General features: G+C 40.3%; 1 protein-coding gene across 1 annotated transcript in view; it reads right to left on the bottom strand.

The window, feature by feature from the left end:
- Positions 1-13151, bottom strand: part of pkd1a (polycystic kidney disease 1a) — a 136910-nt gene that overhangs the window by 5594 nt on the left and 118165 nt on the right. Inside the window, exons 53-54 of the mRNA XM_084084611.1 lie at positions 5981-6271; positions 924-1058 (exon numbers count right to left, since the gene is read on the bottom strand). Of these exons, the coding sequence (XP_083940737.1) occupies positions 924-1058; positions 5981-6271 (426 nt within the window). The remainder of the gene's footprint in view (positions 1-923; positions 1059-5980; positions 6272-13151) is intronic.

The raw sequence follows: 13151 nt of genomic DNA, 5'->3' as shown, positions 1-13151 counted from the left end.
GTGTTCCCTGGGTCAGGGAGAACGGTTTTGAAAGACAGATTCATTATGAAAGCACCGGGGAAAGTAACAGAGTGCATAATGTATAGAAATGAGCCTTTCTCCACAGCACATGGTTATATTTGGTATTCATGAATGACTGTTGCAAGGCTAAAGTGAAGGTAAATGGCTCCAAGTCAACAGCTCCCGTGATCTGTGAGCGTGGCTGTCTGACAGCACTGCCACTCTCTTATACCTATTATGTAGAGGAAGCCAAGCGAGCCCTCCCCCCATGCTAATGGAAAGCAGGGAGGGAGAGAGAGACTGAGGCAGAAGGACAAGGAGACATGTGGGTTTTGTAAGCCCACAGGATATTCTGAACACTGTTTAGGCGCCATTGACATAGTTTGTCAATGGCGCATTGAGTGTTTGTGTTTGTTGCAATGTTTGTTGACATGAAGATTATTTTGAGTTTGAATTTGTTTGGGTTCTGCTAGCCAGGAGCTTTCCTCTTTCCTCAGCCTGGTCTCTGAAGATGCTACAGTATAAGGATAGAAATGTGCTGTCGAAATGGCAAGACACAAGTTTCCATCTCAAGGCTACGGGCACCATTGTTAGTTACTTTGCATTATGCCCTGTGTCTATGCGTATACATGTACTGTAGTGTACGTGTGGGTGTACGTATTGTATGAGTTATGCCAGATTTATACTTGGTTTGCGAGCCGCGTCGCGCTCCGATAATAGCTGATCTACAAGCTCATAGCGTGTCGCAGCACAGTGCGTTGTGAGCTTGTAGATCTGCTATATGCGGTCGCGACACCGGCGCACAAAAGTGTAAATCACTCTTTATGAAAGAGAGAGATAGAGACACAGAAATAAATCCACAGAAAGAGATCCAGAGAGAGAGAGAGAGCGAGAGAGCGAGAGAGAGAGAGAGAGATACATACCAGGTGTCCTGTGTGTGAGTATGCCAGCAGTAACAGCAGTAATGCCAGAGCGATTCCCAGCAGCTCCCAAATGGAGCGTCTCAGAGCTCTGCCAAACACGGCCCACTCTCGGAGAAAGCGCAACTGGTGCGATGCCTGGAAATTGACGAGAGGGACATAGATCAGGGTGGAGTGAGAAGAGAAACATGAAACAGTTGTGTTAACCACTTAAAGGAGTAGTTCACCCAAAACATGACTTATTTTCTATCAATTACACACGCCATGAAGCCTTGAATTCATGGAGATTTCTTAGTTTTGATCACATTCCTAAGCCAATAATTTGATGACCGGATGGCTGCTCAGTAGGACACTCTTTGAGTCATCAAATTATTGGCTTAGGAATGTGACAAAAACAAAGAAATCGGTAGCACTTTACAATAATGACCCGTTATAAAGCATTTATAAACGTTTATAAGTAGTTTGTAGACTATTAACAAATCATTAACAACCTGTTTGTTGACATTCGTAAATGATTACTAAAACCTTTATAACTACAGTTACAAATCATTTGTAAAGTATTAGTAAGTAGTGAACTATTCATGAATACGCCATTTATATACATCTGTAAAAGATTATTAAATCATTTGTAACGACCCATTCTAAAGCATTTATAAACGTTTATAAGCAGTTTGTAGACTATTAACAAATCATTAACAACCTGTTTATTGACATTCGTAAATGATTACTAAAACCTTTATAACTACGGTTACAAATCATCTATAAAGGTATTAGTAACTATTCATGAATAAGCCATGTATAATACATCTGTAAATGATTATTAAATCATTTGTAACTGATGTTACATAATATATACAAGCTATTGGTAGCTTGTTCATGTTTAACATATGCTTTGTTAAACATTCCTAAAATATCTATAAATCCTTTGTACATGTTATTATGTGCCCTACAGTAAAGTGAAGACAGTTCATCATTTATGACTGTCTGTTAATGTGGACTTTCTCCTTACCTGTTGCAAACTACCTGGCTTTCATGAATGCAGACACCAAACAATTACTAGAATTATCATTCATGTTAAGCAAATGATGCGTAAGACATTCGTAAAGAGTATGTAAACCATTTGTGGTGTTAGGGACCAAAAAAGTCACTACAAAGTACTACCAATCAACTCTAAATTGCCTGAAACGTACTCCTAACAGGTTTTTGGGGGGACGATTTTGGCCTCCACACTTAGTGATTACTAGAAGCTCGGCCGCCGAGGGTCTAGCCCTTCGGGTGGCCGAGGGTCTAGTCGGGGACCGGCCTACACAGGAACGATGTAAATAGGGAATGAATGGTCCACCCTTTAAATCAAACCCCATTATACCTGTTGTCATAGGACCCGTTTTGGCCATCTGTTTGCCTGTGTCCATTTATGCCCATCTGTGTGTGCATTTATGCCCATATATGGAGCTATCTGTGTCTGTGATATATGGACATCTCTGTATGTGTCTGGGTGTGTCCCTTTTATGCCCGTATATGGAGATCTCTGTGTCTGTCTGTGTCCATTTATGCCCATTATCCTAAAGGAGTTCGCTATAAACAATGTTGTCAGTAATGCCCTTGTCATTATCCACAATGAAAACTTTTACAGCGCTGGCTCTACAAAGTACTACCAATCAACTCTAAATTGCCTGAAACGTACTCCTAACAGGTTTTTGGGGGGACGATTTTGGCCTCCAGCCTTAGTGATTATTTCGGATTTAACTTTCGTTTTGGTGGTGACCAACTTTCGTTTCAGTAGTTTGATTACAAAATGTAAGTTGTGTAAAAAATACTCTGACTATACTAAGTTGTTATTTGTTTGTTTAAGTCAGGCTATACTCTACTCAGAGTCATAAGTTTACAAAATGTACTAAAGTACAGTGAACGTCTGTGCGGTTTGTCTTCATCACTGAAAATAACGTACATGTAAACTGATGTCATGTGCAGTTGGGGTGAAGAAACACAACCATTTCACTCCTAATAATACCTATTTGATTTGTCATCCTGACTTGCTGCTGTAGCTGAGGCTTGAACCTGTTACCTGCGGCTCACTAGTCAGTGACTCTATCCATTCACCTACAGCTGTTTCCTTGGAATCTGTGGTTCTGAAACGTTTTGTTGTCAACCCCCCAAATTGACATGTATTTGGGCAGTGGACCCCAATGTGAAAAGATGTAGTGTCAGGGCCCCCCATGAAAAAGATTTATATTTATGCTGTAACACATTTAAAAAAAAAGTTATTTGTCTTGTTTGTTGTTCAAGTCAAAGCACCAGGAAGGCTGTACTTGTCAGCCATCTGTTAGCTCAATGGGTTGAGACGCAGTATTCATGATCCAGAGGCCATGAGTTCAAATCCCATTGATGTCTTTCCTATGATTCTTTCCTTTGCAGACTGGCTTCCAGAAGATCAACTGAAAACTACCAGGAAGGCTATATTTGTCATCCAACTGTTAGCTCAATGGGTTGAGACGCAGTATACATGATCCAGAGGCCATGAGTTCAAATCCCATTGATGTCTTTCCTATGATTCTTTCCTTTGCAGACTGGCTTCCAAAAGATCAACTGAAAACTAACAGGAAGGCTGTACTTGTCAGCCATCTGTTAGCTCAATGGGTTGAGACGCAGTATTCATGATCCAGAGGCCATGAGTTCAAATCCCATTCATGTCTTTCCTATGATTCTTTCCTTTGCAGACTGGCTTCCAGAAGATCAACTGAAAACTACCAGGAAGGCTGTACTTGTCAGCCATCTGTTAGCTCAATGGGTTGAGACGCAGTATACATGAGCCAGAGGCCATGAGTTCAAATCCCACTGGTGTCTTTACTGTGATGCTTTCCTTTGCAGACTAACTTCTAGAAAAACAAGTTAAAACCACCAGGAAACCTGTAACTCTCAGCCTACAGCATAGCTCAACTGGTAGAGCGTCTGTCCAATAACATGACTTGACTTGAGTGGGTTTGATTCCCACTTGAGTCAAGTGTCCCCGGTATCTTGGGGCAACGGATAAATTGACTGATATCCTTAGTGATGCTTCCCTTTGCAGACTAACTTCTAGAAAACAAGTTAAAACCACCAGGAAACCTGTAACTCTCAGCCAACAGCATAGCTCGACTGGTAGAGCATCTGTCCAATAACATGACTTGACTTGACTTGACTTGAGTGGGTTCGATTCCCACTCGAGTCAAGTGTCCCAGGTAACTTGGGGCAACGGATAAATTGACTGATATCCGTAGAATAACTTGTAGGAGTGTGCTGGTTCAAATCCATTCATGGTGGTTTTAACTTGTTTTTCTAGAAGTTAGTCTGCAAAGGGAAGCATCACTAAGGATATCAGTCAATTTATCCGTTGCCCCAAGTTACCGGGGACACTTGACTCGAGTGGGAATCGAACCCACTCAAGTCAAGTCAAGTCATGTTATTGGACAGACGCTCTACCAGTTGAGCTATGCTGTTGGCTGAGAGTTACAGGTTTCCTGGTGGTTTTAAATTGTTTTTCTAGAAGTTAGTCTGCAAAGGGAAGCATCACTAAGGATATCAGTCAATTTATCCGTTGCCCCAAGTTACCGGGGACACTTGACTCGAGTGGGAATCGAACCCACTCAAGTCAAGTCAAGTCATGTTATTGGACAGACGCTCTACCAGTTGAGCTATGCTGTTGGCTGAGAGTTAAAGGTTTTCTGGTGGTTTTAACTTGTTTTTCTAGAAGTTAGTCTGCAAAGGGAAGCATCACAGTAAAGACACCAGTGGGATTTGAACTCATGGCCTCTGGATCATGTATACTGCGTCTCAACCCATTGAGTTAACAGATGGCTGACAAGTACAGCCTTCCTGGTAGTTTTCAGTTGATCTTCTGGAAGCCAGTCTGCAAAGGAAAGAGTCATAGGAAAGACATCAATGGGATTTGAACTCATGGCCTCTGGATCATGAATACTGCGTCTCAACCCATTGAGCTAACAGATGGCTGACAAGTACAGCCTTCCTGGTAGTTTTCAGTTGATCTTCTGGAAGCCAGTCTGCAAAGGAAAGAATCATAGGAAAGACATCAATGGGATTTGAACTCATGGCCTCTGGATCATGAATACTGCGTCTCAACCCATTGAGCTAACAGATGGCTGACAAGTACAGCCTTCCTGGTAGTTTTCAGTTGATCTTCTGGAAGCCAGTCTGCAAAGGAAAGAATCATAGGAAAGACATCAATGGGATTTGAACTCATGGCCTCCGGATCATGAATACTGCGTCTCAACCCATTGAGCTAACAGATGGCTGACAAGTACAGCCTTCCTGGTGCTTTGACTTGAACAACAAACAAGACAAATAACTTTGAAAAAATGTGTTACAGCATAAATATACATCTTTTTCATGGGGGGTCCTGACACTACATCTTTTCACATTGGGGTCCACTGCCCAAATACATGTCAATTTGAGGGGTTGACAACAAGACGTTACAGAACCGCAGATTCCAAGGAAACAGCTGTAGGTGAATGGATAGAGTCACTGACTAGTGAGCCGCAGGTAACAGGTTCAAGCCTCAGCTACAGCAGCAAGTCAGGATGTCAAATCAAATAGGTATTATTAGGAGTGAAATGGTTGTGTTTCTTCACCCCAACTGCACATGACATCAGTTTACATGTACGTTATTTTCAGTGATGAAGACAAACCGCACAGACGTTCACTGTACTTTAGTACATTTTGTAAACGTATGACTCTGAGTAGAGTATAGCTTGACTTACAAATAGCAGATCTACAAGCTCGTAGCGCGGCACTCGGTGCCGCGCTATGAGCTTGTATATCTGCTATTTTTGAATAGCCCAAAGTGTAAAATAATGCTTTTTTAGCTCAAATCTAAAAATGACACAGTTCCAGGTCTTAATGGGTTAAGCCCTGTATACTTCATAAGACACATAGTGAAACATAGTTCTGCTATCTTTGAAAACACGTTTTTAAAAAAGGGGTAAAAAGAAGAGAGAAGCTCAAAGCAGAGAGTAAGAGAGTTTCATTTATGAATTCTAAAACAACATTTAACCGTCTGCCTTCACCTTGAGCACCAGGACGAAGAGCAGCAGGGCTGAGGCGACGGCGTACGTCTCACTCTGCCTGGCCACGCCATAGAAGTCTGTGAACACGTCCCGCGGGTGCTGCAGGTACGCCGCCCACTGGCGCTTGGCGCCGACACAGCGGCTCAGATGCAGCCCGCACACCGAGGCAGCCAGAGCCAGGTTGCACACCCCAAGCAACCGCCAGGTGGACAGCAGATACACGTAGCCCTCCGTCACCAGCCCCATCAGCCCTCGTGCCACAAAATACATCACCAGGGCTAGGAGGACAATCTATCAGAGAGAGAAGGTTCTTATAGTTAAAGGACGACTTCACCCATTTTCAACCTATCCTACCCATTTTAACACTTCAGTCTACCAGTGACATCAACCATAGGAAAGTTTTTTTTTCTTCTTCAATATTTAGATTTTTAGATTTTTATTTGTATTAATGTGAGAACAATGGCTTCTGGCAACTGGCGGCCCGGGGCCACACGTGGCCCCCACCCTCACTTAAAGCGGCCCGCAGGTTAATATCAGAATACTGATATATTATTGATTTCAGCTGTTACAATTCCAAACATGCAAACATGACCCGCTTTAATTACTTCAGTCTATATTAGTAGCTTGATGACTAGCATTACAATTCTATTGTCTTTTCAGAGGCAACACCCGAGCGCAACTAAACATAAAATGACTTGCTTTTTACTGGATCAACACTGATTCACATGCAGGTAAGGACATGGTGTCAAAAAGCAAAAGGCGCTGGTAGTAAGGTACTCCTGCTTTAGCGGGACGGGGTTCAACTCCCTGGGGTGCCCTGCTGACCTTTTTCACCTTTGTCCTGTTGTATGTTTACCTGAAATGTTGTGATAATTTAAGGACATTTAAAAACCAAACTAAACTATATATACAAACTGGTCAAATTGTCAAAAGGTGAACATAGCCGATCTACAAGCTCACAACGCATGTGCATATGAATATGTTTGCTTTATGTTAGAAATATAATGAAAAATGATCAATAGAATATAGTAATTCATTATTGAAGCTGTTGATGTCTCAAAAGCATGAACATCCAATTTTGTCACTACCGAAACAATGATGTCACTACCGAAACTTGAGCATAATGTTTCGGTAGTGACTGTTTTGGTAGTGACAATTTTTTAAGCTTAACTCAGCAATGCTAGGCAAGACATGACTTGCAAACACAGCTTTGAGCAGTTGTACATGGATAAAAAAAACATCACATTTGAAGTAAAACCATCGACCTCCATTATAAATCTCTGAGCTTTTAAAGGAGTACAATTCTAAAACTATTAAACATTTCAAAGATTCCTTTTCAGGCAAACATGTCCACAGTAAGATGAACATTTTAAAGTATGAATGGGGTTACTAGCAGTAAGTATGTAGGATTAGTAGCCTGTACTCGTTTTCCTTTGCCGCATCCACAATGCATGGGGCACTTAAAGTTAAATATCTCCCAAACTACAAATGATTTCAAAGAAAAAATCTCAAGCATGCATGTCCACAGTAAGGTTGAATTTTTGAACAGTGAATGGAGTTTCTAGGCAAAAGTGTTTTTTTGATGTCCCAAATTCTTCCATCGACCTCCATTATAAATTTCTGAACTTTTAAAGGAGTACAATTCTAAAACTATTAAACATTTCAAAGATTCCTTTTCAGGCAAACATGTCCACAGTAAAATGAACATTTTAAAGTATGAATGGGGTTACTAGCAGTAAGTATGTAGGATTAGTAGCCTGTACTCGTTTCCCTTTGCCGCATCCACAATGCATTGGGCGCTTAAAGTTAAATATCTCCCAAACTACAAATGATTTCAAAGAAAAAATCTCAAGCATGCATGTCCACAGTAAGGTGGAATTTTTGAACTGTGAATGGAGTTTCTAGGTGAAAGTGTTTTTTTTGTGTTTTGTTAGGAGTACGTTTCAGGCAATTTAGAGTTGATTGGTAGTACGTTGTAGTGACTTTTTTTGGTCCCTAACATTCATCGAGCTCTGGACTTAGTAAATTTTTTTTTTCACCATTGTGTCACTACCGAAACGTTTTTGTGTCAATACCGAAACGAAAGTTAAATCCGAAAAAATCACTAAGTGTGGAGGCCAAAATCGTCCCCCAAAAAACCTGTTAGGAGTACGTTTCAGGCAATTTAGAGTTGATTGGTAGTACTTTGTAGTGACTTTTTATTTTCACCATTGTGTCACTACCGAAACGTTTTTGTGTCACTACCGAAACGAAAGTTAAATCCGAAAAAATCACTAAGTGTGGAGGCCAAAATCGTCCCCCAAAAAACCTGTTAGGAGTACGTTTCAGGCAATTTAGAGTTGATTGGTAGTACTTTGTAGTGACTTTTTTTTTCACCATTGTGTCACTACCGAAACGTTTTTGTGTCACTACCGAAACGAAAGTTAAATCCGAAAAAATCACCAAGTGTGGAGGCCAAAATCGTCCCCCCAAAAACCTGTTAGGAGTACGTTTCAGGCAATTTAGAGTTGATTGGTAGTACTTTGTAGTGACTTTTTTTTTTCACCATTGTGTCACTACCGAAACGTTTTTGTGTCACTACCGAAACGAAAGTTAAATCCGAATAAATCACTAAGTGTGGAGGCCAAAATCGTCCCCCCAAAAACCTGTTAGGAGTACGTTTCAGGCAAATTTAGAGTTGATTGGTAGTACTTTGTAGTGACTTTTTTTTTCACCATTGTGTCACTACCGAAACGTTTTTGTGTCACTACCGAAACGAAAGTTAAATCCGAAAAAATCACCAAGTGTGGAGGCCAAAATCGTCCCCCCAAAAACCTGTTAGGAGTACGTTTCAGGCAATTTAGAGTTGATTGGTAGTACTTTGTAGTGACTTTTTTTTTTCACCATTGTGTCACTACCGAAACGTTTTTGTGTCACTACCGAAACGAAAGTTAAATCCGAAAAAATCACTAAGTGTGGAGGCCAAAATCGTCCCCCAAAAAACCTATTAGGAGTACGTTTCAGGCAATTTAGAGTTGATTGGTAGTACTTTGTAGTGACTTTTTTTTTTCACCATTGTGTCACTACCAAAACGTTTTTGTGTCACTACCGAAACGAAAGTTAAATCCGAAAAAATCACCAAGTGTGGAGGCCAAAATCGTCCCCCCAAAAACCTGTTAGGAGTATGTTTCAGGCAATTTAGAGTTGATTGGTAGTACTTTGTAGTGACTTTTTTTTTTCACCATTGTGTCACTACCGAAACGTTTTTGTGTCACTACCGAAACTAAAGTTAAATCCGAAAAAATCACTAAGTGTGGAGGCCAAAATCGTCCCCCCAAAAACCTGTTAGGAGTACGTTTCAGGCAATTTAGAGTTGATTGGTAGTACTTTGTAGTGACTTTTTTTTTCACCATTGTGTCACTACCGAAACGTTTTTGTGTCACTACCGAAACGAAAGTTATATCCGAAAAAATCACTAATTGTGGAGGCCAAAATCGTCCCCCCAAAAACCTGTTAGGAGTACGTTTCAGGCAATTTAGAGTTGATTGGTAGTACTTTGTAGTGACTTTTTTTTTCACCATTGTGTCACTACCGAAACGTTTTTGTGTCACTACCAAAACGAAAGTTAAATCCGAAAAAATCACTAAGTGTGGAGGCCAAAATCGTCCCCCCAAAAACCTGTTAGGAGTACGTTTCAGGCAATTTAGAGTTGATTGGTAGTACTTTGTAGTGACTTTTTTTTTCACCATTGTGTCACTACCGAAACGTTTTTTGTGTCACTACCGAAACGAAAGTTATATCCGAAAAAATCACTAATTGTGGAGGCCAAAATCGTCCCCCCAAAAACCTGTTAGGAGTACGTTTCAGGCAATTTAGAGTTGATTGGTAGTACTTTGTAGTGACTTTTTTTTTCACCATTGTGTCACTACCGAAACGTTTTTGTGTCACTACCAAAACGAAAGTTAAATCCGAAAAAATCACCAAGTGTGGAGGCCAAAATCGTCCCCCAAAAAACCTGTTAGGAGTACGTTTCAGGCAATTTAAAGTTGATTGGTAGTGACTTTTTTGTGACTTTTTTTTTGGTCCTTAACATTCATCGAGCTCTGGACTTCGTACATGTTTTTTCCGTTTCGATAGTGACACTACCGAAACGAAAAAAAAAATTGTTCCCCCAAAAACCTGTTAGGAGTACGTTTCAGGCAATTTAAAGTTGATCGGTAGTGACTTTTTTGTGACTTTTTTTTGGTCCCTAACATTCATCGAGCTCTGGACTTAGTACATTTTTTTCCGTTTCGGTAGTGACACTACCGAAATGAAAAAAAAATTGTTCCCCCAAAAACCTGTTAGGAGTACGTTTCAGGCAATTTAAAGTTGATTGGTAGTGACTTTTTTGTGACTTTTTTTTTGGTCCCTAACATTCATCGAGCTCTGGACTTGGTAATTTTTTTTCCGTTGCGGTAGTGACACTACCGAAACGAAAAAAAAATTGTTCCCCCAAAAACCTGTTAGGAGTACGTTTCAGGCAATTTAAAGTTGATTGGTAGTGACTTTTTTGTGACTTTTTTTTTGGTCCCTAACATTCATCGAGCTCTGGACTTGGTAATTTTTTTTCCGTTGCGGTAGTGACACTACAGAAACGAAAAAAAAATTGTTCCCCCAAAAACCTGTTAGGAGTACGTTACAGGCAATTTAAAGTTGATTGGTAGTGACTTTTTTGTGACTTTTTTTTTGGTCCCTAACATTCATCGAGCTCTGGACTTTGTATTTTTTTTTCCGTTTCGGTAGTGACACTACCGAAACGAAAAAAAAAATTGTTCCCCCCAAAACCTGTAAGAGTACGTTTCAGGCAATTTAAAGTTGATTGGTAGTGACTTTTTTGTGACTTTTTTTTTGGTCCCTAACATTCATCGAGCTCTGGACTTAGTAAATTGTTTTCCGTTTCGGTAGTGACACTACCGAAACGAAAAAAAAAATTGTTCCCCCAAAAACCTGTTAGGAGTACGTTTCAGGCAATTTAAAGTTGATTGGTAGTGACTTTTTTGTGACTTTTTTTTTGGTCCCTAACATTCATCGAGCTCTGGACTTAGTACATTTTTTTCCGTTTCGGTAGTGACACTACCGAAACGAAAAAAAAATTGTTCCCCCAAAAACCTGTTAGGAGTACGTTTCAGGCAATTTAAAGTTGATTGGTAGTGACTTTTTTTTTGGTCCCTAACATTCATCGAGCTCTGGACTTAGTACATTTTTTTCCGTTTCGGTAGTGACACTACCGAAACGAAAAAAAACTGTTCCCCCAAAAACCTGTTAGGAGTACGTTTCAGGCAATTTAAAGTTGATTGGTAGTGACTTTTTTGTGACTTTTTTTTTGGTCCCTAACATTCATCGAGCTCTGGACTTAGTAAATTTTTTTCCGTTTCGGTAGTGACACTACCGAAACGAAAAAAAACATTGTTCCCCCAAAAACCTGTTAGGAGTACGTTTCAGGCAATTTGAAGTTGATTGGTAGTGACTTTTTTGTGACTTTTTTTTTGGTCCCTAACATTCATCGAGCTCTGGACTTAGTAAAAATGTTTCCGTTTCGGTAGTGACCAACTTTCGTTTCGGTAGTGACACAATGGTGAAATGTACTAAGTCCAGAGCTCGATGAATGTTAGGGACCAAAAAAATCGTCACTACAAAGTACTACCAATCAACTCTAAATTGCCTGAAACGTACTCCTAACAGGTTTTTGGGAGGACGATTTTGGCCTCCACACTTAGTGATTTTTTCGGATTTAACTTTCATTTCGGTAGTGACCAACTTTCGTTTCGGTAGTGACACAATGGTGAAATGTACTAAGTCCAGAGCTCGATGAATGTTAGGGACCAAAAAAATCGTCACTACAAAGTACTACCAATCAACTCTAAATTGCCTGAAACGTACTCCTAACAGGTTTTTGGGGGGACGATTTTGGCCTCCACACTTAGTTAAATCCGAAAAAAAAAAAAAAAAATCGTCACTACAAAGTACTACCAATCAACTCTAAATTGCCTGAAACGTACTCCTAACAGGTCTTTGGGGGGACGATTTTGGCCTCCACACTTAGTGATTTTTTCGGATATAACTTTCGTTTCGGTAGTGACCAACTTTCGTTTCGGTAGTGACACAATGGTGAAATGTACTAAGTCCAGAGCTCGATGAATGTTAGGGACCAAAAAAATCGTCACTACAAAGTACTACCAATCAACTCTAAATTGCCTGAAACGTACTCCTAACAGGTTTTTGGGGGGACGATTTTGGCCTCCACACTTAGTGATTTTTTCGGATTTAACTTTCGTTTCGGTAGTGACCAACTTTCGTTTCGGTAGTGACACAATGGTGAAATGTACTAAGTCCAGAGCTCGATGAATGTTAGGGACCAAAAAAATCGTCACTACAAAGTACTACCAATCAACTCTAAATTGCCTGAAACGTACTCCTAACAGGTTTTTGGGGGGACGATTTTGGCCTCCACACTTAGTTAAATCCGAAAAAAAAAAAAAAAAATCGTCACTACAAAGTACTACCAATCAACTCTAAATTGCCTGAAACGTACTCCTAACAGGTCTTTGGGGGGACGATTTTGGCCTCCACACTTAGTGATTTTTTCGGATTTAACTTTCATTTCGGTAGTGACCAACTTTCGTTTCGGTAGTGACACAATGGTGAAATGTACTAAGTCCAGAGCTCGATGAATGTTAGGGACCAAAAAAATCGTCACTACAAAGTACTACCAATCAACTCTAAATTGCCTGAAACGTACTCCTAACAGGTTTTTGGGGGGACGATTTTGGCCTCCACACTTAGTTAAATCCGGAAAAAAAAAAAAAAAATCGTCACTACAAAGTACTACCAATCAACTCTAAATTGCCTGAAACGTACTCCTAACAGGTCTTTGGGGGGACGATTTTGGCCTCCACACTTAGTGATTTTTTCGGATATAACTTTCGTTTCGGTAGTGACCAACTTTCGTTTCGGTAGTGACACAATGGTGAAATGTACTAAGTCCAGAGCTCGATGAATGTTAGGGACCAAAAAAATCGTCACTACAAAGTACTACCAATCAACTCTAAATTGCCTGAAACGTACTCCTAACAGGTTTTTGGGGGGACGATTTTGGCCTCCACACTTAGTGATTTTTTCGGATTTAACTTTCGTTTCGGTAGTGACCAAC

This window comes from Gymnoscopelus microlampas (assembly GCF_963454915.1).
Source record: "Gymnoscopelus microlampas genome assembly, chromosome: 2".
NCBI lineage: Eukaryota > Metazoa > Chordata > Actinopteri > Myctophiformes > Myctophidae > Gymnoscopelus > Gymnoscopelus microlampas.
This window is presented reverse-complemented; position numbering and strand designations above follow the sequence as displayed.